The sequence below is a fragment of the Musa acuminata genome, chromosome BXJ1-5 (assembly GCF_036884655.1).
Source record: "Musa acuminata AAA Group cultivar baxijiao chromosome BXJ1-5, Cavendish_Baxijiao_AAA, whole genome shotgun sequence".
NCBI classification, from domain to species: domain Eukaryota; kingdom Viridiplantae; phylum Streptophyta; class Magnoliopsida; order Zingiberales; family Musaceae; genus Musa; species Musa acuminata.
Window position 1 is genome coordinate 44,195,997 of NC_088331.1, and position 26,517 is coordinate 44,222,513.

Sequence of the window (26,517 nt, forward strand, 5' to 3'; positions counted from 1 at the left end):
AGTGTAAAGTTAAAGAAATCTTTCTATGGGCTTAAACAATCTCAAGAGCATGATACAATAAAATTGATTGTTATTTTCATCAAAATAGATTTAAGAGGAGCAATAATGAATATACCCTTTATTTAAAGAAAGAAGGTAAACATAATCTTTTTATGATTTGCCTTTAGGTTAATGATATTATACGTATGGTTTATCTAACTTTGTTGTAGTAGAATTTAAAAAATACATGATGAATAAGTTTGAAATATCAAATCTCAATTTACTACACTATTTTCTTGGGTTAGAGGTGAAGTAAGAATACAAAAAAGGTATACAATGGATCTACTTAAAAAATATTAACTGCAAAGCTACAACAATACCCATGAATATGTATGAGAAATTAAAATTTGAAGATGATACATATTTAAAAAATACAAGATACTATAGAAGTTTGGTTAAAAGTTTGAATAATCTAATTCATACTCAACTAGATATTGTCTTTTCTATTAGTGTAGTATCTAGGTTTATGTATAGTCTAAGCAAATATTATCTTGGAGCTATTAAAAAATTCTTCATTATATTACTAAAATTACATATTATGACATTTGGTATTCTCATAACTTTAATATAAATTGTTTGGTTTTATTAATAATGATTGGCCAGAAGCTTTGACGATTGAATAATACTTTAGGTAATATTTTTAGCTTTGGATCAACGATTATATATTAGAGTTCAAAGAAATAAACAATAACTCCATTGTCAATATCAGAAGATTGTCAAAAGCATCCACAACAATAACAGCTTATTAAGCAATATAAAAGAGAAATTTTAACTAAAATATTTTGTGATAATAAAACCATAATTACAATGACAAAGAACCTAATCTTTTATGAAAGAATGAAACATATATTATCATTTCATCTGAGTTTTTATAGTAAGTGGAGCTATAATAATGAAGATTTGTAATACAAATAAATAAATTACAGATATTTTCACCAAGTTACTTTTATTTCAGAAGCATATTTATTTTATGTTCCAAATTGATGTATATAATTATGAATAAAAAATAAGTGTTGAGTATTAATTCATATATAGTTATCTTAGGTAGTTACCATGTTTCATATGATTTTAAGTATAATCTAAGTAGATCTATCTAAGTGGTCGATGTTCTAATAACTTATGGTATAATCTTAATATATTAAATTAACTATATGATAATAAATCATAATATCCTAATTATTTAGAATTAGTTAGATGAATTTTCCATATGAATATCGAGAAAAATATTTTCTTTTATCTTTTTTTTACCATAAGTACCCCACTTTTATTATATCCTTAATTTATATTAGATCGGTACATAACGTAAACCGATTCAATTATAATATTTTTATGGATATACTACAAATACTATAATAATGTTATTCATAAACAACAAAACTAGCATAAAAGTAAAGTTTTTTTTTAATGTTCTTATTCCCAAAGCAATAAAAGTACTTTTTAAACTAAAAAAAATAAATTTGTTTGTATTATATTTTGGGTATTTATTCATTAGATCTATTTGTCTTATACTTTTTAAACTCCAATAAAAGTATTTTTTGTGGATATGTCAAAAATACTATAGCCATAACAAAAATAATATAATTAGATCTATTCATTTCATGTACCAATCCAATACAATAGACAAAAATATTCATTTCATTTCATGTCCTTCCCACATAGAAGCATTATCTGCGCCACTACGTATCATTTAGCATTACGGTTGATGTGCCTATTTTGCATCGAATCCCATAATTGCATCAACCGACGTGTAGCTGACGGTGGAATGTCCCTGGATGGCTTCCACGTTTCCAAAACTGGAATCGGACATTTCCAAATGTGAAACTGTATTTGGACAAGATCCGAAGGCATAAAAGACGAAACAAGCTGAAATCCCCTTCCACAACGGCTCGCTCGCGCGTCTTCGTCCCTCTCTTCGCCTCCTCCCCCATCTTGTTTGACGGCTCGTGGTTCGTCTACCCGATCACTCGCTGGGCGTTTGCACTCGATCGTTGTTCAATGGACACCGCCTCTTGTTTGATCAGTGAGGAGCATGACAGGATCTACGGGAAATGGTTCTCATTTGTCGACTCAGGTTTGCCGCCACTACGAGTTGCTCTCTCGTCCTTATTGTTTCGGTGCCGCTCACAGTGTTGTTGAGAATTTCCCTCCTTCATCATGATAGACAGAGATGGCCGCATCACAGAGAACGATGCCATATGCTTTTTTGCCATGTCTAATTTACCTCGACGTGTTCTGAAGCAGGTAAATCAGTTTCTAATTCGTTTATGCGGCGATTTCATCTCTACTTCTGTTGACTGTATAATCTTCTTGCGGTGTTTCATTACGCTATTTCGGCTATTAGTGTTCTTCGTTGTGTGTCAGTTTACTAGACTTTTGATGTGGCTATCGAGGAGAATAAGGGTCTCATAATTATTGTAGGCATATCTTTTAGTGTATAAAGAAAAGAAATGAATAGATGCGCTGTTTCGCTTCTCTTTTCAAATCAAAATTTATTGTACAAATAAATGCTGGTTACTGTAAAAGATTATTTTTTAAGAAATTCATTGATGAAACTAAAGATACATGTGATTGTATAGTTATTAGTGTGGTGATAATTGGATTAGGTGAGTTTATAGTGTTCTAAATGACGACCATATGTAAGTCTTAATTTAGTGCTTGTAAAGATAATTTCACTTGACATATTTAAGATATTATTATATTAGATGTGTATACTGATAAAGTCGATATATTGTTGGTAGCTTTGACTAGGGACAGACTCTAAATCACAGTGACAGAGATGAATTTATGAGACCATGGGATTTAGTTAAGGTAAAATTATCCGATTTCAAGATGCTAACTAGCTTAGTCCGTAAAGATGGATCTATAGACTTTGTCTTCATCTTGATTTATTAAACTGTTAGGTGCTTAATATGTTTGCATGGGTTGGCTGTTATTAGATTTAGCTATATACTTGCTGCCCTCTTGACAATCTTTTTCTCTAATATACAACCATATAATTGTCTATTGTTTCTTCTTTATCACGCTCTGCATGAAGATATGGGCAACTGCAGACTCTAAAAGGAAAGGTTATCTGGGCTTCAAGGAGTTTGCAACAGCAATGAAGGTCTTCTTGTTGTGCTACCTTATGCATTAGTTAATTTTCAGAGTGGTGCACGATTATCTTGCTCAATCGAACACTTCCTTTTGATTTTTGGCAGCTTGTGGCACTAGCACAAGCAGGGAATGAGATCACACAAGATTCACTTGCTCATGCTGGTAAACTTTGGATCTATCTTCTAAATCTCATAGTCCATGCTTCGGATAGTTTCGAATAAAATGCATCACTGTTTCTATTATCTTGCTCCCGCAGATTTACAGAAATTAAATCCTCCAATGATGGGAGGATTAGATACCTTACTCAATGTAAGTTTGAATGAAGATTTCACCAAATAATGGAATATGGTATTTTTGCCTATTTCTAACTTGCTTTTAATTGTTTGCTTAGATAAATAAGCATTCAACAAAGGTAATTGATGGTTTGAAGAGATTATACAGCCAAAAATTGGAGCTTTTGGAAATTACTTATCAGTTTAATGAGTTTGCTTCTCCCCTGTTGGTGCGTTTTAAATTTATTGTACTATGCTTATGAGACTATAAATTCATAGGCCATTTTAATTAATAACCCCATCGAAATGTGATGCTATATATCTTGTTGCTTTGTAGACAAACAGTGATTTTGATGCTAAGCCCATGGTTATGCTCCTAGGCCAATATTCTACCGGAAAAACAACATTCATAAAGCATTTACTAAAGTGTGACTACCCAGGTTTTTTAAATTGTTTACATCTCCTAAAATTTTTTGCTTATGTGTTAGTGCAAACCAGAATAATCTCATGGCATCATCTCCATAATTCATGCAGGTGCTTGTATTGGACTTGAGCCTACTACTGATAAGTTTATTGTTGTGACGGTATGGTAAAACCTTAATTATTGTTACTCTAGTCTTTGTTTTATTTTTTTATCTGCCTTTCATGAATTTTGTGTAAGCTAGTATTGTTGTCTAGATAGTTATACTTAAGTAAGATGGTAGTTATTTTTATTTTTAATAATTAAGTTACTAATTTTATAAGATAATATTATCAACATAAGCTACAGTTTGCTGACAAGAAATATTTAAATATCTAAGTTTTAAATAGATAGAGCAGTATAGGTTGTATAAGTATATAGAACTTTTCAGAATGGTGAAGCGTTTGTTGCCTTTATAATAGCTGAATTGTTAGACTGTTATAAACAGATGACTCTTAACAAAGGTATGTCCTCACCTAAGAAAACTTTTTTGAAAAGATTGAGGATTTCATTAAGGTAAAGATCTATACATATGACAACAAAATTTCTGTATATAATGTTTGAATTGTCATATTCTGGATTTCTTTGAGAGGTTAATAGAAGGGCTTTTAGAGAAAGTTGTTCACTTGTTTTACTTCTTCAGTCAGGACCTAATGAAAGGACCATTTTTGGGAATACAATAGCTCTTCAAACAGATATGCCTTTCACTGGCCTCACAAAATTTGGAACTGAATTTTTATCAAAGTTTGAGTGCTCACAAATGCCACATTCGGTATGATCTTATTTTATCTATGTTTTTAGGCATGAATATAATATAGCAGTTACTAACTACTATGATTTCTGTGTAGCTGCTGGAACGCATCACATTTGTCGACACTCCTGGGGTTCTTTCTGGAGAAAAACAACGAATTCAACGTAGTTATGATTTTACCGGTGTTACTTCGTGGTTTGCAGCAAAATGTGACCTCATCATTCTTCTGTTTGATCCTCATAAGATTGACATAAGTGATGAGTTCAACAATGTCATTAGATCTCTGCATGGTCATGAGGACAAGATACGTGTGGTTTTAAACAAGGCAGACCAAGTTGACACAGAACAAGTGAGATAGTTTCATTTGAGTTTGTCATTTTGTGATATAAGGATATGACTTCTATCCCCCTTTCCAGTCACTTTGTTTTCTTTAACAACTGATATAATCACTGTGCCTTTCTGAGCTAGTTAAGTTGTCTTTATTTTGCAGCTTATTAGAGTTAATCGTGCATTGATATGGTCACTTGCAAAGGTTCTTCCGAACAGACCTGAGGTGATGCGCATTTATAATGGGTATGTTGTCATTGCTAATATATGCATTTACTAGTTTGCCATCATGCAGTGCATTCTTGGCTTATCCGAAAAATAATGATTTTTTTTTTTTTTGGTTTAGAGTATGCTTTCAAGTCATTTTATATTCCCAAGGATATTCCTTTCATAATTGGAGTATCAAGTTGTTCTTTTTTGGTTGCAATAATCAGGGTTTTTACTTTTGTAGATTAATTTCTTCACTTTCTTATTATAAATTTTCAGTTCATTCAATGACAAACCAACAAATAATGTGGTTGTTGACCCAATCTTGAAGAAGGTGTTTGAAAGGGATCAAAATGACCTTCTTTCTGATTTGAGAGATATTCCTAACAACGTTTGTGATCTCAAGGTATTTTAAATCTTCAATCTACTTCAACCCATATATCTTTTATACGAACTGTGTAATCCGGTTTAGTTTACTTGTCATTATTGACTGCAGATCCGTGCATTTGTTAGGAGGGCAAAAGCAGCAAAAGTTCATGCTTATATTATTAGCCATCTAAAGAATAAGATGCCTATAATATTGGGCAAGGCGACGGCTCAACGACGACTCATTGATAATCTAGAGAATGAGTTTGCAGAGGTAATGCTTCTTTTTCTGTGTAGATCACACAGCCTGATATGTAATATTTGTGGATTACTGTGTCATTCTTCGAATTAGATTGGACAGTTTAAAATGCATGTAGACTCACTCTAACAGCTTTCTGAAACAGGTTCGAAGGAAATACAATCTTCCACTTGGGGATTTTCCTGATGTCCAACGCTTCAAAGAGGCTTTAAGTTGCTACAACATCGATGAGTTTAAGAAGCTGAAGCCTAAATTGATACGGGCTGTTGATGTTATGCTAACATGTGACATCCCACAACTATTAAGAACATTTGGAAACTCATATGAGTCGTAAGGACGACTCGTCCTGATATGTATTATGATCTTTATCAACAAGAGCAAAAGTGTTCTAAAGATGTTTGATCACTACTTGTAACTATTCATATCAAAACTATAATATTGTAATATTAATTTTATCTCAGCAATGAATCATTCATTATTTTTTGTTATTTTGATTGTGTTTCTTTGTTTTCACTCCATAGTCTTATGAAACTTCAACTCTCTCAAAGGCAAAAGATTTTTCTAGTTTTTTCACATACATTGTCAAAATTATAATGATTTTTCTCCCATAAATAACATATAGAAATTGCTATATATATATATATATATATATATATATATATATATATATATATATATATATATATGAAATGATATCGAGAGTTTACTTAACAATAACAATATGATTAATTAATCGATTAATAACGTCTGTCTGTTATAATTAAACGGCTTCCGAGGATATACTCTTCTCTTGTAATAGCCACCGATGGAGGGAGATTAATGTGAATGGGGTGCCGTCTTTTCCGGTGGTCATCGATGGCTATCACTATCGCCGCGCCATCTCTTGCAATAAGCGCCACCGTCGAGCCTCGATCCCGCCCGTCCTCATCCGCTTCTTCCTCTCCTCCTCCGCCGCCCTCGCTCTTGGTAGGTTTGTTGATGGATCTCGTCGGCTACGTGGAGGACAAGGCCGCCGCATCACCATGCGATCTTCCCACTAGGGAGTATGCACCGTCTTCTCCATGTGCTTGTCAAGTCTTGGGAGGGTTCTTCGTTAGGCTTCTTTCTAAACGAAGGAACAGCTTCCTTCGCTTGGTGGATCAGTTGGAAAAGGGTCAGTGGGTGGTAAGTATAGTTGCTCATTTAATCTTGGCATTTTCATGGGAAGCGACTTCTTGGTTTGAAATTTGCATGTCTTTTGAGTGTTTTTGTCTTCTCCTAACATGCCAGAAATTAAATTGGCAGAAATTCTTTCAGAATAAAGCAGTGACAATTAGAGTCAAATTTGTTCAGAACCATTAGAATTATGTTATTTAACATGGATAATCTTGAAGCTGGCATATATTATAATTATTCTTTCTTTCTTCTTGTTTATACTTTGGATTCAAGGATAGAACAGAGGCATAAGCATAATATTGAAGGTACTTGGGATATAAGGCATGGACATGGACACAGAATTTAGGACGAAAAGCAAAACAGCACATGGCACAGACATGGTAGGTATGGAAATGAAATGAGTGGAAAATGATAAAAGAGAAGATAACAAGCTCACCACCCAAATAAAGTGATACATATATCATCACCCAAAGAGTATAGGGCTTAACAACTCTATAGTATCCACCAAAGAGATATAGATTTGCAAGAGAAGAATAAGACCTCTGAAAAAAAAATTATTCTCGTATTCCCTCTTAAGGCTTTCAAGACATGATATTTATAGTGTTAGGCTTGGAACAAACCTCCAAGCATGAGTTATTAATTCTTCAACATTTTCAAGATCAAAATAAATAAAAACTAAATTAAATATTTGTAATAACTCAAAGTCATCTAGGAACTCCAAAAGGTGAGAATAACTTTCTTACGATCTCGATAGAACAATTACTTAATCATTGTAGAAAGAACTGAATGTTACTTTCTCTTGAAAACTTGAAATCAAATTTTGTAAATTGCTTTGAACTCCTAACTCAACAAACTTTTAGTGATGTATAATTCATCAAGGAATTAATGTGGAATGAGTATTAAGATTTTGATTTATTGGAAAACTAAGAGATCAATGTAACTATCTTGACTTCTCTTAACTGAGAGTATGGGGACACTTCTATATTAGTAACTAATTCATGTACACATTCAATGTAGATGATCTGTCTTCGTCAAATGTGAAGCTTTTAAGAAACATAACAGCCATTCCCATAGTTAGCAAACATTAATTGAAAATACTTGATGTAGCCTTATAATATCCGTCCCACATATATACAATACATTGATATAAATGACTGAGTAGGATAGGTTCCTAGTATGCTTATAAGTTCCTAACGCCCTATTAGGTTATTATCTCTTAATTGAAATTACACATGCTTATATAGTCATGTACCATTTTTGGGCTCCAGAAGAGGAGCAAAATATAAGTTCTAAGTCATATGAATCTTTTTGTAGATTGGCATGAATCAGGTCTTTATATATTACCTGATCGAAAATTCTCTTGCAAAAAAAGTTACCAGCTTTTGGAAGTGCCACAACAGAACTTCAATATGCTAAATGTATGGATGTCATAACTTATCCCAGTTTATAATTTCACATTGTGCAGGATTGTTATTGGAATGTTGACTGTGTTCAAGAAGACAAATGTTAATTTCCAGTTTTGGCTTGCAGGTTATGTTTCTTTTTCCTTTTAACTTTTTTTCTTTTATGATTCCATATCAAGTGAAATTTTTTTCAGGTGAGAAATTTGATTGAGTGAATTTTAACGGTCTAACATTTAGTCATTGTGCATCATTTCAAAACCAGGTCGATGATAAACTCCTATTACCTCTCGTCATTTTGGTAGGGTCAATTTGGTTTCATGCTCATTTCTTAGGCATCAAGTTGTAAGCTTTGGGACATATTTTGGTTTTGCTTTTGTCTAAACGCTGTTTGAATTTTCTCTATGCAACATCCACTCATCTTCTCCATGTGGTTTACTTGCATTGACAGGCATATTTCCATTTTTAGTTATAACCACTTCTTGGAATTTACATGTTCTGCTCTCTGTAGAAAGAAGTGGCTATGGAGGCCATTAAATGGGAGATATTTTTAACAGTCCTTTTGCTTGAGCTTAGCATGTAATATATTTTCACTATGCACATACTCTCATTTAAGAGAATTGAATCGCCGGAGAAGAGATATATAAAGTGTCACTGTCCTTTCACTTGTATGTTAATTTGGTTGGTGAACATATAAGGCACAGAATTGCATGCCTTCTCAGATCTTTGTCTCATTTTCTTTTTCCTTCTCTTCTTAAATTTTTGCCTGATCTTTGTGTATTGTTGTAGTGACTGTAAATGTGGTTTCACTTATGTAGCATGCAAAACCGATGTTCCATGGTAGAATTTACCTGTTAAAATCCATTTTAAATGGGCAGCCAATAGAATGCAAGCCTGTCTGCATATTTTCCTTTTCTTTTTCCTGTACATGATGATGACTTTTTGGAAATAGATTAGCATATCCTCCAAGAGCTTTGGAGTATGACAGAACGACCTGCCATGATCCTTCCTGGCAATTGGTTGTACTTCGAGCTGCGTTTAATGCCCTTTAGAGGATGGGCAACTTCATTTTTTTTTACTATTCCTGTCTTCCCCATTAACTTTCTTCTTCCACCTTGGCATCCCTTGCAGTAATATTTGCTTATTTTACTTCATGTATTATTTGCTAACATGTTACCACAAGCTTCTTAATTTTTCTCGCAGAGTTGTGCTAGGGGAGGGACATCACAATTCAGCAACTTTATGGTGCTTAGGCCACTTGTGATGGTTCTCATGCTAAAGATGAGCCCTTCTTCACCTGGCTTTCCAGCTTGTGTTGCAAGCCATGGGGGGAGGGGAAGCAACAGCAGCAGCAGCAACACAGCCTTAAATGCCATGACGGCGACTTGTGATATTCCGTGTAGCTGACCGTATGCTGCTCTCCTTGAGTGCCTTGGACGAGGATGTGCCTCGGATCTTAGCTTGCTTGGTCGGTCGGTTCATCTTGACTGGTAAACTGTGTTCAATAAACATATTTATGCGTGCATATTTTTTTACATAATCCTTTTGGTAGGATGATGCCTTAAATTCTTAACTTTTGGTAAAAGAAATATTACGGTTTACTGACAGCCTACTTGTTCATTGTTCATGGACCACATCTACACGACCATATTGTTCGAGACTTATGGCAGGAAAAACCAGCTATCATTATACTGATGACAGGTTATTGTGGTAAGGACCATTTACCTATCCTCTATGGAAGAACATGTACTCTACTGTGGTGAACCTGTAAGCAGCAGCTCATATCTCCCTTGCTCTAAATTGTGTAGCTTTGCGATGTATGTACATCATGAGTGTTTTTGGCTTGGTCGAATGTAATAAAATCTCTCTCTCTCTCTCTCTCTCTCTCTTGTAGCATGAGGTACCTGATGATTAAATGTGATATTGGTACCATGATGGGTCTTGTCAATTCACTATATTTGAGATTGGTTTGGTTTGTACAAATATGATTTAATTTTCCTTGGCTGAACAAAATTATAGATTGTGATTGGGTACATTCTCGTCTTTTTCTCGCTGTAACTTGAATTTTTTGAAAGATTAATATTGAAATCTTTTCATGTATTGAATTCTTTATCGCAATCAACAAACATACTGCTAATTCTTGTAATCTTATAGTGCTGATAGTTAGTTAGAATGTAATACCTACAACTAGCATTCTCTAGAGTAACACACTGGCTTCGTATCTTTTTGGCAGTGTTAATTTCATGTACATTTGTGAATATGCAAGACATAAAGATAGGTAGAGATCCTTTCTCACCATTAATATATATTGTCCTTCCCATGAGACTCCCCTTTTGACCCACAGAGTCTCATTGGGCGACACACCCCTAAAACACTTCATGGAGTTATGGGCATGTGGATTGTCCCTTCATGCCGGTTGTGCACTGCAATCGACTGCACAGGGTTTCATTTCATCTGTGTGATTCGTACCTTTTGTCAAGCCTCAATTCGTGGTACTCTTAACAAAATAAAACCTTTCTTGGAACTACAAATATATTATATATGTGCTTCAAACATTACAATTCCCATGACAACAAATCTAAGGAGAGAAGAGAAGAGGAGATCGCAAGACGATATATTCACATCACCACCCATTCTTATTCTTATACTTCTTTCTTATTGTTGCAGAGCGCCATCGCCACTGCAGTAGACGTGCGTTAACATTTTACGTAGAAAAGCTTGCGCTGCGAGCTCAGTCGTAGAACAGTGGTGGCGAGTTGGAAGAGGACGAGGAGTTGACCGAGTTGAGGATGCTGTTCCAGTAGTTCTTGCTCTCCTCCTCTCCTTCCAATTCCTCCTCCTCCTCTTCTTCTTCTTCTTCCTCTGCCTCCTCTTGGGCGCAGGTCTCAGGTCCATTTGCGTATGAATCACCGCGGCAGTCCGAGGCCTTCTGCGCCGCTGAGTCACCCAGGAGCAGTCCGGTGAATCCTGCGCCGGACTGTCCCCAGTATGGCTCCGACAGCCATGGCGCCTCCCCGTCGAATGCGGCTTCCATGGAGAAGCCTGTGAAGCTGTCCACTCTATCCTTCGCCAAGCTCCTCCACTCCGCTCTCTCCGGCTCCAAATTCACGCCTCCTTGATGGCTGGCGGCGGATGCGGCGCCGGCGCCGGCGTCCACAAACCCGACGCCGGCTGCCGCGAAGCTCAAGGTGGAAGTGGGCGACTCCAGGTCGATCCTGTCGCCTTGGTTAGCCCCCGGCCATGCCCTGAGGATGTCGAGTCCGCTGGCCTTGGTGGTGAGCGGAGCAGGTGGCGGCGGGACGGTCGAGGACGACGACGACGACGATCCCTTCTGTTGCTGTTGCTGCTGCAGAATCATGGAATTGGACGCCGCACGGAACTTCGACTCCCTCGCGAGCCGCGCCTCGGCCTCCAGGCGTGCGCTCTCCCACTGGGCCATGTGGCTGAGGTTGGCAACGCTCTTGAGGTGTCCGTCGCCGGAGCTGAGGGTGTCGCTCTTGGCCTTGTGGGTGCAGGGATCGATGCCCATCTTAGCCAGCCGCTTCTTCAGGTGGGTGTTCCAGTAGTTCTTGATCTCGTTGTCTGTTCTCTTGGGCAGGTGGGTGGCAATCGCAGACCATCTGAAACCAGTCTCATCAACCATCATAAAGCCATGATATGGATGGAGTGACCGAACTGATGCATAAGATCAAGGTGTGTCGATCACCTGTTTCCAAGGAGGGCATGGAGTTGAATGATGGTCTGCTCCTCCTGCAGGCTGAACTCTCCCCTCTTGATGTCAGGTCGCAGGTAATTCGTCCACCTCAACCTGCAGCTCTTCCCGCACCTCTGCAGCCCTGCAACCAGGGATCAAATATCACAACACTCAGCTACCATGACGACGACGAGACCTCAGCTGGCTCACCGGCTTTGGCAGGCAGCGCTCGCCAGCTCCCATTCCCGTGCTTCTCGATGTAGGCGAGCAGCTTCTGGTCCTCCTCCGGAGTCCACGGCCCCTTCTTCAACCCCACCTTCTCGCAGCACGGAGACCGACCCATCTCACTCCGACGCTATAACCTGCAGAGGAGGAGGAAGAAGATGCGCTTAAGCTGATCGCAGGGGGCTCTCTATAACTCCATCGAAGGAGAATCGGTGCATGCCACGCACGAGTTGCAGGATGTTACAGCGAAGCCAAGAAGATGTGGAATCTTTATGGGGGAGTTAGAATGGCAGACAGAGAGAAAGATGGATAGAGAAAGAGATGGAGAAATGATGAAGGATAAATAGCAGAGATGTAAATGTTGTATGCACGAGTGTGAATGACACACTGGTGGTTGCAGACATTAATCCATCCTCTCCCACCTCCGCTGTCCACTGTCCTCCCACAGTGCCCAGAAAGTTTTATCTGCCCATGGAGAAGGTGGAATTACCAGGGTTGTTGCATGTACTTGAGAGTCTGCAGAGGTCCTCTTCGTTCTGGGTGAGAGGATCTACCTGCTTGGCGTCTGCCGTTCCCTGCTACCAAGCTGCATCGTAGACGGGGCTTTTGGCTTTACTGAACCAAACATCTTCCAGTATTTTTGGTGAGAAGAACAGCCGGGGAATGAGGTTTTCTTGATGATTTCAATCATGAGATGATCCGCATCTGATTCTAGTAATGTATATAAGATTGTTCAATTTTTTTTATTAGGGTGGTAGGAGTTTTTAGATAAATAAAGATTTGGATTAACTTGTAAAGGTTTAATAATCCTATTATTATTAACTTATGCTTGAGTATTTTGAACTTGATAGGGAATATATTAATAGTCGATCATCATTATCCATCTTATAAGCAGCACGTGAAAATTATTATGGAAGAAAAAAGGTTCAGGTCAGTGCTCGTCCGTCTACTCATGTGAACAAAAGTCAAAGGTAAGTCGTTCGGGACTATCTCGCCTCTATCGCTCACATGGTCAAAATACCAAGAGGGAAATGTTGAAGCGGTTATAGGTTATCTCCTCCAAAACTAGGCATAAAAGGTAATCCTGGTGCTACATCGGGAGGACTCTTTTTTTTCGAAATACCTATACTCAAAAAGGACTTTGGTGATTAACTTGAGCATCGAATGAACTGGATAAAGAAATTTCCTCTTACATCGATCTTACTACAAGTGGTATTTCGAAAGCTCGACACTTCCACCTCGAAGTCACTTCGATCACCACCTTAGAAATTCCTATGCCTTTAGGGTTGGACCACGTTGCATCGACTTAAATGTCAATGATGATTTTTCTTAATATTTTTTGTGCTAGAAGGAGAACTTGATATCGTAAAAATGTCCATTCGTCAATCCCCCTAATGAACGCTCTAACGAGGAGGTCGTGTCTTCGACCCGTAGCACTTTTATTTAAGGGAGGAAACTTTCATCCTTCCCTCAAATGGTTATGTCCGCTTTGGTGTAAACACTAATGTGATACTATCGTTTGTTCAATAACCTTAAGCTTTTCGCCCCCAAAGATGACCTCAACCATCTACTTGTCCCTACCAAGGTGTTCCAGAATCTCACTCAGTAGGTGCATACGCTAACGGGCATGATGTAGGTTATCGTCTCGCTCTTATCTCAACTAGCCCAACAAGCAACGGTACCATCTCAACCTCAACTAATACCTCAATCGCCACTAGCTCCATGCTTGTTGGGATCCTCCCGCCTAATGCGGTGCCAACATCTTAGGATCACCCAAGACTTATTGAACTACTAACTGAGGGAGCGTCTCACTCTCCAACAATGAAATTCAGTACACTATCATACCATCACTTTGCTATGTTTGAATTCAAGACCTGGTCAGCAGATTCGATAGGTGATTTCATGAGGATCCAACTATAGCATATAGACAAACATTTAGAAGAGATACGGTGAGAGTTCTAACAATCCCAAGGGGAAAAGCTAGATAATCCAACTTCAAGTCAGTCTTCAGTCACTTAGAACATCCAAGATGAGCTAATCTTAATGAACTTTTGTCTCCCATCACTATAGGCCTTTGATGACAATACCTACCCAGTAGAGTACACTACTGCCTTCCATGTCTAGATGTTATTGTATGGCACCTCAAACACCCTGATGTATTGTGCCTTCCTGATCATTGATCGACCCAAGCTCAATAAGCTAAGGGCAGTGGTATCAACCTATCATATGGTGATGAAATTCCCAATAAGGATTGATATTAGATAACTGAGAAGCAACCCGAAAGATCATGCCAGTGTTATTTGATAGAAATCTCCTTACCAAAGAGGGCCCAACACGAGGCAGTGCCGATGGAGCCATAGAATCTTGGGTCACAAGCTTCTTACATTCATGAATGCATTTTCAGGATATAATCAAATAAGGATGACACCATAGAATCGAGAACATATCTCCTTTATCATAAACCTAAGCATGTATGGCTATCAACTCATTCTATTTGGGTTAACAAATATGAGCATGACATACCAACGAATGGTGAACAAGATGTTCAAGCACCCAATCGGGAGAAAAATTGAGGTGTATGTAGACAACATGATAGTCAAAAGTCAAATGATAGACTCACATCTGATAGACTTAGCTGAGATATTTCAAGTTCTAAAGAGATTCAACGTATGTCTTAACCTATCCAAATGTGTTTTTGGAGTTAATTTAGAAAAATTCCTCGAATTCATTATTCACTAGAGAGGAATATATGTCAACATTGAGAAGGTGTGAGCCATATTAGAGATGCACTCATCTTAATCGATAAAGAAAGTATAATAATTAATAGGGTGAATAATGACACTTAGTCAATTCATATTCTAGCCCAATGATAAGTGCTCACTATTCTTTTATATATTAAAAAACTCAAAGGGCTTCCTGTGGACTGAAGAGTGTTAAGAGGCATTTGAAGAGCTAAAGCACCACCTCGCCCGGTTACCACAGCTCTCTTCCATCTCGGGTAAAACCCTAAGTCTCTATCTCACCATCACAAAGCAAACTATCAACTCGGTGTTGGTGCAGAATGACTCAGGAATCCAGAAGCCTATTTATTATGTTAGCCATGCCCTTAATAGACTCAAGGAATGGTATCCCCTTATCGAGAGGTTGGCATTTGCACTAGTACTGGAGGCGAGGAAGCTTTGTCCCTATTTTCAAGTGCACCCCATATAGGTGACCACCGACCAATCACTCATATAGGTCCTTTCTCGATTTGATATCTTGGGATGACTACTAAGGTGGTCAATAGAGATGGGCGAGTTTGACATCCAATATGTGTCGATAACTACCATAAAGGCTCAAGCATTAATGAATTTTATCTTAGAACTAACTCTCTCACCTAGGGTTGAGGCTGATAGTCACACCACCTCAACATGGAACTTTTTTGTAGATGGTTCTACCACCTTAGAAAGGTGTATGAATAAACTCTTCGGTTTGAATCCAAAATCTTTAATAATGAGGCCAAATATAAATCACTTCTCTCAATGTTCTGACTTGCCTGAGAGCTTCAGGTCCAAGACCTAACAGTGTTCATTGACTCACAACTAATTGTGAGCTAAGTAGAGGGGAGCTATGAAACCCGAGACGTGACCATGGTGAAGTACCTCACAGAGGTACGAAGGTTAGCTCATAGCTTCTCTTGACTAAATGTGTTACTAGTCCCACGTGCGAAAGATACCCAGGTTGATGCACTCGTTGGGTTAGATTCCACTCGAGCTCTAAGGGAGGGCTGGCCATTGGTCGAGACACTATCAACCTGAACCATTGAAAAGCATGACATATTCGTGATCGAGGAGGAACTGAGCTGGATGGACAAGATCCTGCACTATAAAAGAGATTAGATGCTCTCGATTGATCCCATTGCGACTCGAAGAGTCAAGTATCATCAAGCATGATATTACATAATTAACCACCACATATACCATAGGCCCTTCAGTCAATCATTTCTCTGATAATTAACACCCTAAGAGGCCGAGAGGGTGCTCGTCAAGGTGCACAAAGGAGTTTGCAGGGAGCACATAGGTGGGTAAACTCTTGCATTCAAAGTACTTTGGTAAGGGTTCTATTAGCTGACATTGTGCAAGGATGCAATCAACTATGTTAGAAGTTTGCTTGAATGTAATACCAACCAACAATAGGGCATGGACCTCCTAGGAACCTTTCCCCCCAACCTTAGCTAGCAAAGGTTCATAATTGTGGGAGTAAACTTTCACGAAGTGGGTGAAGGTTGAGCCACTAGCATTGATCATCGAGAAGCAAGTTGAGAGATTTGTATGGAAGAATAACATCACCTACTATGGAATCCCAAGGGCCCTTATCACCAATAATGAGACCTAATTTAACAATACAAAGTTTAAAAAATTATACCAATCTTACAGGATTCAATTGAGGTTTAGCTTGGTAGCTCATCGCCAAAATGATGATCTCGCCAAGGTCACCAACCAAGCCATTCTCGAATGATTAAAGAAGAGGATTGTTAGAATAAAGAGTACATGGTTGGATGAATTGCTAAGCATTTTATTAGCCTTCTAAATGACACCTAGGACCGACTTAGGAGAATCACCATTCAATATGACATTTGGCACTGAAGTTGTTTTTCTATATGAGATATTCTTCTCGATACTTCAAATTTAGAGCTTTGACAAAGAAACCCCTAAAGAAGGACTTCGAGCCTATCTCAACTTGATTAGTAAAATTAGAGCCAAAGCATACCTATGAGTGCTGAGATACAAAAGGGCAGCAGCCAAGCTCTGTAACCAAGGAGTCTGCCCTTAAAGGGTTGGATTATGGGACTTAGTGCTCCAAAAAACTAAGGTCAACAACCCGATCATATCTCGAAGGAAGTTGATGCCAAATTGAGAAAGGTTTATCAAGTCATCGAAGTCATCCAAGATAGAACATACTGTCTCAAGACAATAGAAGGTGTGGTGTTATCGAAAATGTGGCATATTGCAAACTTGAAGAAGATTTACCTGTAAGGCCTCCCTCAAGATCAAACTGGGGAGGACGATGCCCCAAGCACCAAGTGTTGCCTTGTTAGGCCTAGGGTGTCAGTTGTAGGAGGTATCTTTAAAGTGTCAGTTATGAATTAAGAAAAAAAAGTTTACTACTCTTAGAAGGATTGCATCAACAAAGTCGGGCTTCTACATCTAAGATGAAGCCCTAGCCTATCAAAAAAGCACTTATGGGGTGGACAGAAGGAATAAGTTGGGTAGATCAACTTGACAACTAAAGAGATTAGGTTGGAGATGGCAGCTTAGGCGATAAGACAAGGCAATAAGTCAGGGTTGTCATTGAAGGGCATCTTGATTAGCATCGAGACATTTTGGTCCTCAAGGTAGTTTGTGAATAGATCATCCTTGAACTACAACTTGGGGTACCTCATCAAGAAACATGCTAAAACAATTTGGTATCTGAACTAGTATACGGTAACCCTAGTCCTCTCTAAACCCTTTTTTAACCGATGGATGTCTTATAGTTGATGACCACTTCTTCTCGATATTTCGGTATCTACAGTAGCTTGAACTCCAACACTTCTCCTAACTCATAAGCCTCCCCATTGGTCGTCGTGATCTCCTCAGCAAGCTCTGATTTGCACATTCTCATCACGTCCAACTCTAAGGTGAACTATAGTAGTTCATCCTCTAAACCTCGATTGTTGCCTCGAACCTCTTTCAATTGATTTGCGAGGCTAACAAGGCACTGCTCGGCGTCCTCTAGTTAACACGCCAGCTCAATCGCCTAAGCCTTCACCTCAACGAGAACAAAAAGGGCACCTCCCCCCTTTTGTAGCTCCTCAACCTCTGCTTGGAGATTATTAACTATGAGAGACTATTGGTAAATGATAGCATCAGCGTCCTAAACACGATCAATGAGAGTCGTCATGTAATGGCAGTGCTATGAATAAAAAATGAATGGGTCAACAATGTAAAACTAAAGGGACTAGTTACAGCCTAACTTACTACCACTTCATTGCAGTAGCTATTAATCAAAACCTCCAAGGGGGAGCAATAGATCTGCTTTGCCATCCACAAATATAAGGATCTGTTATAGTACTGCTCCGCAGCTGCGCCCTTGCTCTATACCTTTTGCATCTCCTTTAAGCCTTCCCACCTTAGTTATAGTGGTATATCTAGGGTTGAGTCCGGTAGATCAACCATCTATAAAGTCGTAAAAGGCAAGGGGCTTCTCCTTGCATAGGTCTAACATTGACTGTGGCATGCTTCTCTTTTTTTCTCGAGAAAGACTTGAAACTTCAATCTCCCATGGCGTAGGCACTACGATGGTGGGAGGCTCCTTTTCTCAAGATAACTCCTTGAGTGCATCATCCCTTTGAGAGTGTGAAGCCTTCTATGCAATAACTTTATGTTTCTTCCTTGATTTATCAACGTTGTCATGATGATCAAACCGAGGTAGTTTCAACACCTCTATTGATGGCTCGCAAGTGATAATCTACGTTGAACGGGGCTTCATCGTGTTGAATCTCAGATTTTGATGATGAAGTCAATTGTCATTTGTTGTCTAATGTATGTGTTGAGATAAGTGTGCAGGATTAACTACGATGAAAGTAAGACATGCAGCAGGAGTTGCGTCGGAGTCATGACAATGATCACGTTGGGAGTTCGAGAGCTCGACGGAAGTTCGGACAGTCGTCGGAGGTTCTGCGGGAACAAATCCGAGAAGTCCAGAAGCTTGCCAAAGGAGCTCGTCAGAACTTGCCAAGTGGATCATCGCAGTCCAGGAGTTTGCCGGAAGTCCGCAGGAGCATCACCGAGGGTTCATCGGATAATCGACGGAAGTTCGCCGGAAACTCGCCGGAAGAAGCGAGTGACGCACCGAAGCAAGCTGCAAAATATGTCTTAGGAAATAATCGTAGTTAGCACTTTGATTAAGTTAGAAATGGGAGGTGATCCCATTAGCTTAATCCTGGGGCAATTGGGCCCCTGAAAAACTCAAATTGGGCCGAATGGTTCAACCCATTCGGACCCAGGTTGCTGTGGGAGGTGCAACCGCCCAGGCAGGGAGGTAGCACCGCCCAGGCTATGTCTCCCAGCGAGACTGGGCGGTGCAACCGCCCCAGCCAAGAGGTGCAACCACCCAGGGCTCAGTCTCCGAGCGAGACTGGGCGGTGCAACCTCCTCTGTTAGGAGGTAGCACCGCTAGAGCTCAAGTTTCGAGTTCTGCCAGGCGGTGCAACCTCTCCAGTCAGGCGGTGCAACCGCCTGAGCTCGGTCTTCGAGCTTTGGCAGAGAGGTGCAACCGCCCTTGACAGAGGTGGCACCGCCCAGAGGCTCAGTCTTCGAGCTCTGCCAGGCGGTGCAACCGCCCCAGTCAGGAGGTGCAACCGCCTGATCCCGAAATTCCGGGAATTGACAGAATTGAGCTCCAAATTTGAACTGGGTTGGGGCCTATAAATACCCCACCCATTCAGCACTGAAAGCATAGATCAAACATACGAAATCTTGCTATCTTTCTGTGATTCTTAGAGCTCAAAACTGTTAGTTCTCCTCTTTCTGTTCTTCAAAGTTTGAGTTATAAAGATAGGAGAGAAAACTTATGTAAGGGTTGTCTCCTAAGCCCTCTAAAAGGAGTGAATCTGTAAGAGGGTGGTTGGCCTTCGCCTATTGAAGGAAGGCCTCTAGTTGACGTCGGTGACCTCGTCGGTGGAGGAAGCCAAAAGTGGAGTAGGTCAAGATTGACCGAACCACTCTAAATCTCGGTTTGCATTTCCTTTGAGTGTTTTACCTTCACTGCAAACTTCTTAATAGCTTACTGCCCTCTGCAATTTTACAAACGAGTTTCAAGGTTTAGACGAAAATATGCATTTAGACGTAAATCGGCTTTCCTCGTACAATCATCATATTTCAGTTTACGTTTACGTCTTGATTTCAACTGCATACTGCCTTCTGCGATTTTACAAACGAGTTTCAAAGTTCAGACGTAAATCTGCATTTAGACGTAAATCTGCTTTTTGCATATTACTTTTTGAGCTGTACAATAGTAGCACACTGTCTTTATACTTCTGCTTAAACTGCGTTTTATCTAAACAAGTGATTTACGAATCGGCACTTAGACGTAAATCTGTTTCTTCGTACGAACGTCGGATTTCAGTTTGCGCCGATATTCTGGTTTTCATCATTGCTGCAAACTGTCTGCATAGATTGACTGTAACCTTGGTTAGTATCAACTCTCATACAGAGTTGTCTTTATCGTTCAAACGCAGCTTTCGGTTTTAATCGCAGAAAGTTTTCCACTGCACTAATTCACCCCCCCCCCCCTCTTAGTGCTCTCGATCCTAACAATTGGTATCAGAGCCTGGTTAACTCTCAAACGGATTAAAACCCAAGAGAGATGGCTTACGCCGGAAACCAAGAGGGCCATTCCATTATACGTCCACCCATGTTTAATGGGACGGACTACACCTATTGGAAGACCCGAATGAGGATCTTTCTTATTTCTATGGACGTTGAACTCTGGAATCTTGTCGAGAATGGTTTTTCAAAGTCTTCTCTTCCAATGATCGATTGGAACGATTCGGAGAAGAAGGCTTTCGCTCTTAATGCAAAGGCTATGAATGCCTTATTTTGCGCACTTGATAAAAATGAGTTTAATCGTGTTTCGATTTGTGAAACTGCATTTGATATTTGGCACACACTCGAAGTGACTCATGAAGGCACAAGTAGAGTGAAAGAGTCAAAAATCAATCTTTTGTTACACTCTTTTGAACTTTTTCAGATGAAACCGAGTGAGACTATTGGCGACATGTTTACCCGTTTCACGGATGTTGTCAACGGTCTAAAAGGACTCGGAAAAAGTTTTTCGGATTTTGAGCTCGTAAATAAGATTCTAAGATCCCTTCCTAAGAGTTGGGATCCTAAAGTCACTGTTATTCAAGAGGCAAAAGATCTAAACAACTTCCCTCTTGAAGAACTAATTGGGTCATTAATGACCTACGAGATGACTTGCAAAGCTCATGAAGAGCAAGAAGACATCCTTCCAAAGAACAGGAAGGATATGACACTTAGAACTTTGGAAGATCACTTGAAAGAAAACTCAAGTGATGAGGACTGTGATGATGACTTGGCACTTCTAACAAGAAATTTTAAAAAATTCATTAAAAGAAACAAGTTTAAGAATGACACTAAAAGTAAACTTGAACCCAAGAAAGACCAAGTTATTTGCTATGAGTGCAAAAAGCCGGGACACTACAAGAGTGATTGTCCCCAAGCCAAAAAGAGAACAACAAAAAAGAAAGCACTCAAAGCAACATGGGATGATTCGAGCGCGTCTGAAGAAGAGGAGTCTAACACCGAGCAAGTTGCTCATTACGCCTTAATGGCCATCGGAGAGGAGGTAACGAATTTATTAGATGCTGATTTATCTTTCGATGAATTATTAAATGTCTTCCATGACTTATTTGATGAATGCAAGATTATCAATAGAAAATACAAATTGCTGAAAAAGGAGCATGATAGTCTTACTTGTGATTTTGATATGTTAAAAATTGAATATCATGATAGTTTAAATTCATGTATCAAATGTCATGATCTAGAAACTCTCCAAAAAAAAACCTGCTACTTAAGGACACCTTGAAGAAATTCGAGGTTGGTAGCAAGTCATTGAACATGATCCTTGCAAACAAGGGTCACGTTCCAAAAAGAAGTGGAATTGGATTTGTGAGAAGTCCTCACCTAAATCCAACCACCTTTATAAAAGGCCCCATCTTACATTTTCAACACCAAGCAAAATGTAACTTTTGTTGCAAAATTGGACATAAGACGCATTATTGTTCATTCAAGAAAATTAGTCCAAACAAATTGATTTGGGTTCCTAAAGGAACCATGATAAACTCTATGCAACATGATAAATAATGTAGATCTATCTTTGAGGCACCCAAAAGCAAATGGGTACCTAAAAATCATCCTTTCTTGTAGAAACCCACACCATCGCAAGCTAGGAGCAAGAGATGGTACCTTGATAGTGGATGCTAAAGGCATATGACCGGAGATCCATCTCAATTCTCTAAGCTCACTAGCATAGACGAAGTCTATGTCACCTTCGGAGACAATAACAAGGGTAAAATCATTGGCAAAGGAACCATAGATAACAAATCCAACTTCTTTATTGAAGATGTTTTGTTAGTTGATGGTTTAAAACATAACCTCTTGAGCATTAGTCAATTATGTGATAAAGGATACGCTGTCAAATTCGAATCTAATGCTTGCATCATTGAAAAATCACATAAGAACATGTCTATGATTGCATTAAAACAAAATAACGTATACACTATTGACATCAATGATTTATGTGATGAAATGTGTTTTGCGGTTATGAATGAGGATGCTTGGCTATGGCATAGAAGATTAGGTCATGCTAGCATGAAACTAATCACTCAAATATCATCTAGAGAACTTGTAAGAGGAATTCCTCATATCAAGTTCATCAAAGATAATGTATGTGATGCTTGCCAATTAGGTAAACAAATCAAGGGTAGTTTCAAAGCTAAGAATCAAATAAGCACCTCTAGGCCCTTACAATTGATCCATATGGACTTATTCGGACCAATCTCTACATCGAGTCTTGGAGGTAGCAAGTACGCCTTGGTCATTGTTGATGACTATAGCAGATATACATGGACCTACTTCTTAAAACAAAAAAATGAATGCTTTAAATATTTTACCAAGTTTGGTAAACTTGTTCAAAATCAAAAGGGTTCTATGATTTCGTCAATTAGAAGTGATCATGGTGGAGAATTTCAAAACCATGACTTCCAAGAATTCTATGAACTCTATGGATACAACCATAACTTCTCTACTCCAAGAAATCCTCAACAAAATGGGGTAGTAGAAAGAAAAAATCGAAATCTACAAGAAATGGCAAGAACCATGTTGAATGAACATAGCCTACCCAAATATTTTTGGGCCGAAGCCGTAAACACTACATGCTATATTTTGAATAGAGTTCTAGTAAGACCCTTACTCACCAAAACTCCTTATGAGTTATGGAATAACAAAAAACCCAATGTCTCATATTTTAAAGTCTTTGGGTGTAAATGTTTTATCTTAAATGAAAAGGATAACTTAGGAAAATTCGATGCTAAATCTGATGAAGGAATCTTTCTTGGTTATTCTTCGATTTCTAAAGCTTTTCGTAATTTCAATAAAAGAACTTTAATTATTGAAGAATCCATCCATGTTGTTTTCAATGAGATTTCCGAAATTAGGAAAAATGATCTTGACGATGATGTTAATTTTGATTCTTTGAATTTAAACGAAACCCCGTCTCCAACTAGCAACTTGGATGCATCCACTTCTCATATTTCCTTACCCAAGGATTGGAAGTATGTAGATGCTCATCCTAAGGAGCTAATCTCAGGAGACACATCAAAGGGGGTTCAAACACGATCTTCTTTTAAAAATTTTTGTGCCAACGTCGCCTTTCTCTCCCAAATTGAACCCAAATGTGCTGATGAAGCCATGAAAGATGATTCATGGATTATCGCAATGCAAGATGAATTGAATCAATTTGAGAGAAATGAGGTGTGGACGCTTGTTCCTAGGCCAAATGACCATTTAGTTATTGGTACTAAATGGGTCTTTAAAAACAAGCAAGATGAAAATGGTATCATGGTTAGAAACAAGGCTAGATTAGTGGCCAAAGGTTTCAACCAAGAAGAAGGTATCGACTATGAAGAAACCTTCGCTCCTGTGGCTCGATTAGAAGCCATAAGAATGCTCCTTGCCTACGCTAGTAGTAATAATTTTAAATTATTTCAAATGGACGTTAAAAGCGCTTTTCTTAATGGCTTTATTTCCGAAGAAGTCTATGTTGAACAACCTCCTGGATTTGAAAATAATAGTCTCCCTAATCATGTGTTTAGATTAACTAAAGCTCTCTATGGTTTAAAATAAGCTCCAAGGGCTTGGTACGAGAGACTTAGTTCTTTTCTTATTGAAAATAATTTCATAAAAGGCAAGGTTGATACTACATTATTCATCAAGAACTTTGAAAATAATTTTCTCATTGTTCAAATTTATGTTGATGACATTATCTTTGGTTCTACGAATGAATCTCTTTGTGAATCCTTTGCTAAAACTATGAGTCTTAAATTCGAAATGAGTCTAATGGGAGAGTTAACATTCTTCTTAGGTCTACAAATCAAACAACTAAGCAATGGCATTTTTATTAGTCAAACTAAATATGCTATGAGTTTACTAAAGAAGTTTAATATGAATAACTCAAAAGCTATTAACACTCCTATGAGCACCTCCACTAAGTTAGAAATTGATGAAAGTGGAGAAAGCTTCGATCAAAAAACCTATAGGGGTATGATAGGAAGTTTACTTTACCTCACTGCAACTAGACCAGACATAATGTTCAGTGTAGGACTTTGTGCTAGATTTCAATCAAACCCTAAGATATCTCATCTCAAAGCAGTTAAAAGAATACTCAGATATCTTAATGGTACCACAAATCTAGGATTACGGTACCCAAAATCAGAGAAGCTTGAGTTAATTGCTTATGCTGATGCGGACTTCGCTGGCTGTAGATTAGATAGAAAAAGCACATCAGGAGCATGTCAATTCTTAGGACATGCCCTTGTTTCCTGGTCATCTAAGAAAACAAAACTCGGTTGCACTATCAACAACCGAAGCTGAATATATTGCAGCAAGTGCATGCTGTGCACAAGTTGTTTGGATGAAAAATACCTTAGAAGATTATAAAGTTCATCTTAAAAATATTCCCATTAAATGTGATAACACAAGTGCAATATGCCTAACAAAAAACCCTATACAACACTCAAGAACAAAACATATTGACATCAGACATCACTTTATACGAGATCATGTTACGAATCATGATGTAATCATAGAATTCATTGATACGAAACATCAACTAGCTGATATCTTTACAAAACCTCTAAGTGAAGAACAATTTGATTTCATAAGAAGAGAATTAGGAATGTTGATGTGTCTAAATACTTAAACTAGTTAAAATTATTTTTCGGACGTTATTGATTACTATTACATGCCTTGGTATCACTTGATCAAATAACATGTTGGAAATTGTGTGACAAATGTTTTTGAAATCAGTAGCTTACTCATATCCGAATGCATGTAAGAGTTCATCTTATTTTCGGTTTGAATGCTAAAAATAGGATTTTCCTGTAAACTCTTATGATAACTTTTTGAAAAATGAGTTTCCTCCTTCGAGCAACGAACTATAACATAACAAGGAGAAGAGATATTCAAAGTATTATATATGTCATGCCTTCCTTTATGTGCTTGATAACCTGCTGGAATCACATCTACCATGCTTTTTGATAATGCTATCATGCTTTTTGTTGATGACAAAGGGGGAGAAAAATATGAATTGATATGGTTGCTATTACTGATGTTATGATTATGTCATACCTGCTATCACTAATGATATGGTTGCTATTACTGATGTTATGATTAGGCCATACCTGCTATCACTAATGATATGGTTGCTATTACTGATGTTATGATTAGGCCATACCTGCTATCACTGATAATGATATGGTTGCTATTACTGATGTTGATATGGTTGCTATCACTGATGCTATGATTAGGCCATACTTGCATCACCAAGAAATATATGATTGCCATATGCCCTGTATCAAGATATCAAACAAAAATTTGCATCGTACGAACTGATATCTTACCATGTGATGCAATGCTACACTTGCTAAAATATTCGAAATGTGTACATCATGTAATGATATCAAAATCTTGCTTCACAGCTTTACATGTCGATATCTTACAATATGATAAATTGCTACAATAACCATCATTCAAATTTGTTAAATTTGAAAATGTATGTTTGACATCATCTTCAAAGAGATACATTATGATAGAAATCATGATGGGAATATGTCTCTTGAATTTATAAAGTTTTTAAATTCAAGAAGTATGGCATATAGACAGGGGGAGTTAAGGTTAACTCCATTATCAATTGATTGTCATCATCAAAAATGGGGAGATTGTTGAATCTCGGATTTTGATGATGAAGTCAATTGTCATTTGTTGTCTAATGTATGTGTTGAGATAAGTGTGCAGGATTAACTACGATGAAAGTAAGACATGCAGCAGGAGAAGTGCCGGAGTCATGATAATAATCACGTTGGGAGTTCGAGAGCTCGACGGAAGTTCGGACAGTCGTCGGAGGTTCTGCGGGAACAAATCCGAGAAGTCCAGAAGCTTGCCAAAGG

At 38.4% G+C, this 26,517-nt stretch overlaps 2 protein-coding genes and 1 long non-coding RNA gene across 4 annotated transcripts; 2 read left to right on the plus strand and 1 right to left on the minus strand.

Annotated features, from left to right (window-relative positions):
- The first annotated feature begins 1,782 nt into the window (after positions 1-1,782).
- LOC135674000 (EH domain-containing protein 1-like) lies at positions 1,783-6,229 on the plus strand. Its single transcript, XM_065183410.1, has 11 exons — positions 1,783-2,110; positions 2,201-2,280; positions 3,074-3,142; positions 3,237-3,294; positions 3,389-3,441; positions 4,508-4,636; positions 4,713-4,964; positions 5,106-5,188; positions 5,429-5,555; positions 5,646-5,789; positions 5,920-6,229. The coding sequence occupies exons 1-11, from the start codon at positions 2,035-2,037 to the stop codon at positions 6,106-6,108; spliced, it is 1,260 nt and encodes a 419-aa protein (XP_065039482.1). The 5' UTR covers positions 1,783-2,034; the 3' UTR covers positions 6,109-6,229.
- A 354-nt stretch (positions 6,230-6,583) lies between these two features.
- LOC103985444 (uncharacterized) lies at positions 6,584-10,364 on the plus strand. Its single transcript, XR_001977917.2, has 3 exons — positions 6,584-6,938; positions 8,395-8,459; positions 9,533-10,364. It is a non-coding gene; the product is annotated as an uncharacterized LOC103985444 (long non-coding RNA).
- A 503-nt stretch (positions 10,365-10,867) lies between these two features.
- On the minus strand, positions 10,868-12,995 carry LOC103985880 (transcription factor MYB106-like). 2 transcript variants are annotated; one of them, XM_018826157.2, is made up of 4 exons: positions 12,476-12,995; positions 12,234-12,385; positions 12,036-12,165; positions 10,868-11,949 (listed from the first exon to the last, which is right to left on the minus strand). In XM_018826157.2, exons 2-4 carry the CDS (start codon positions 12,364-12,366, stop codon positions 11,061-11,063), a joined length of 1,152 nt encoding a protein of 383 aa, XP_018681702.2. In that variant the 5' UTR covers positions 12,367-12,385; positions 12,476-12,995; the 3' UTR covers positions 10,868-11,060. The 2 variants fall into 2 exon arrangements, with proteins under 2 accessions (XP_018681702.2, XP_065040407.1); XM_065184335.1 differs by having other exon boundaries at positions 12,234-12,993.
- Positions 12,996-26,517: the final 13,522 nt, after the last annotated feature.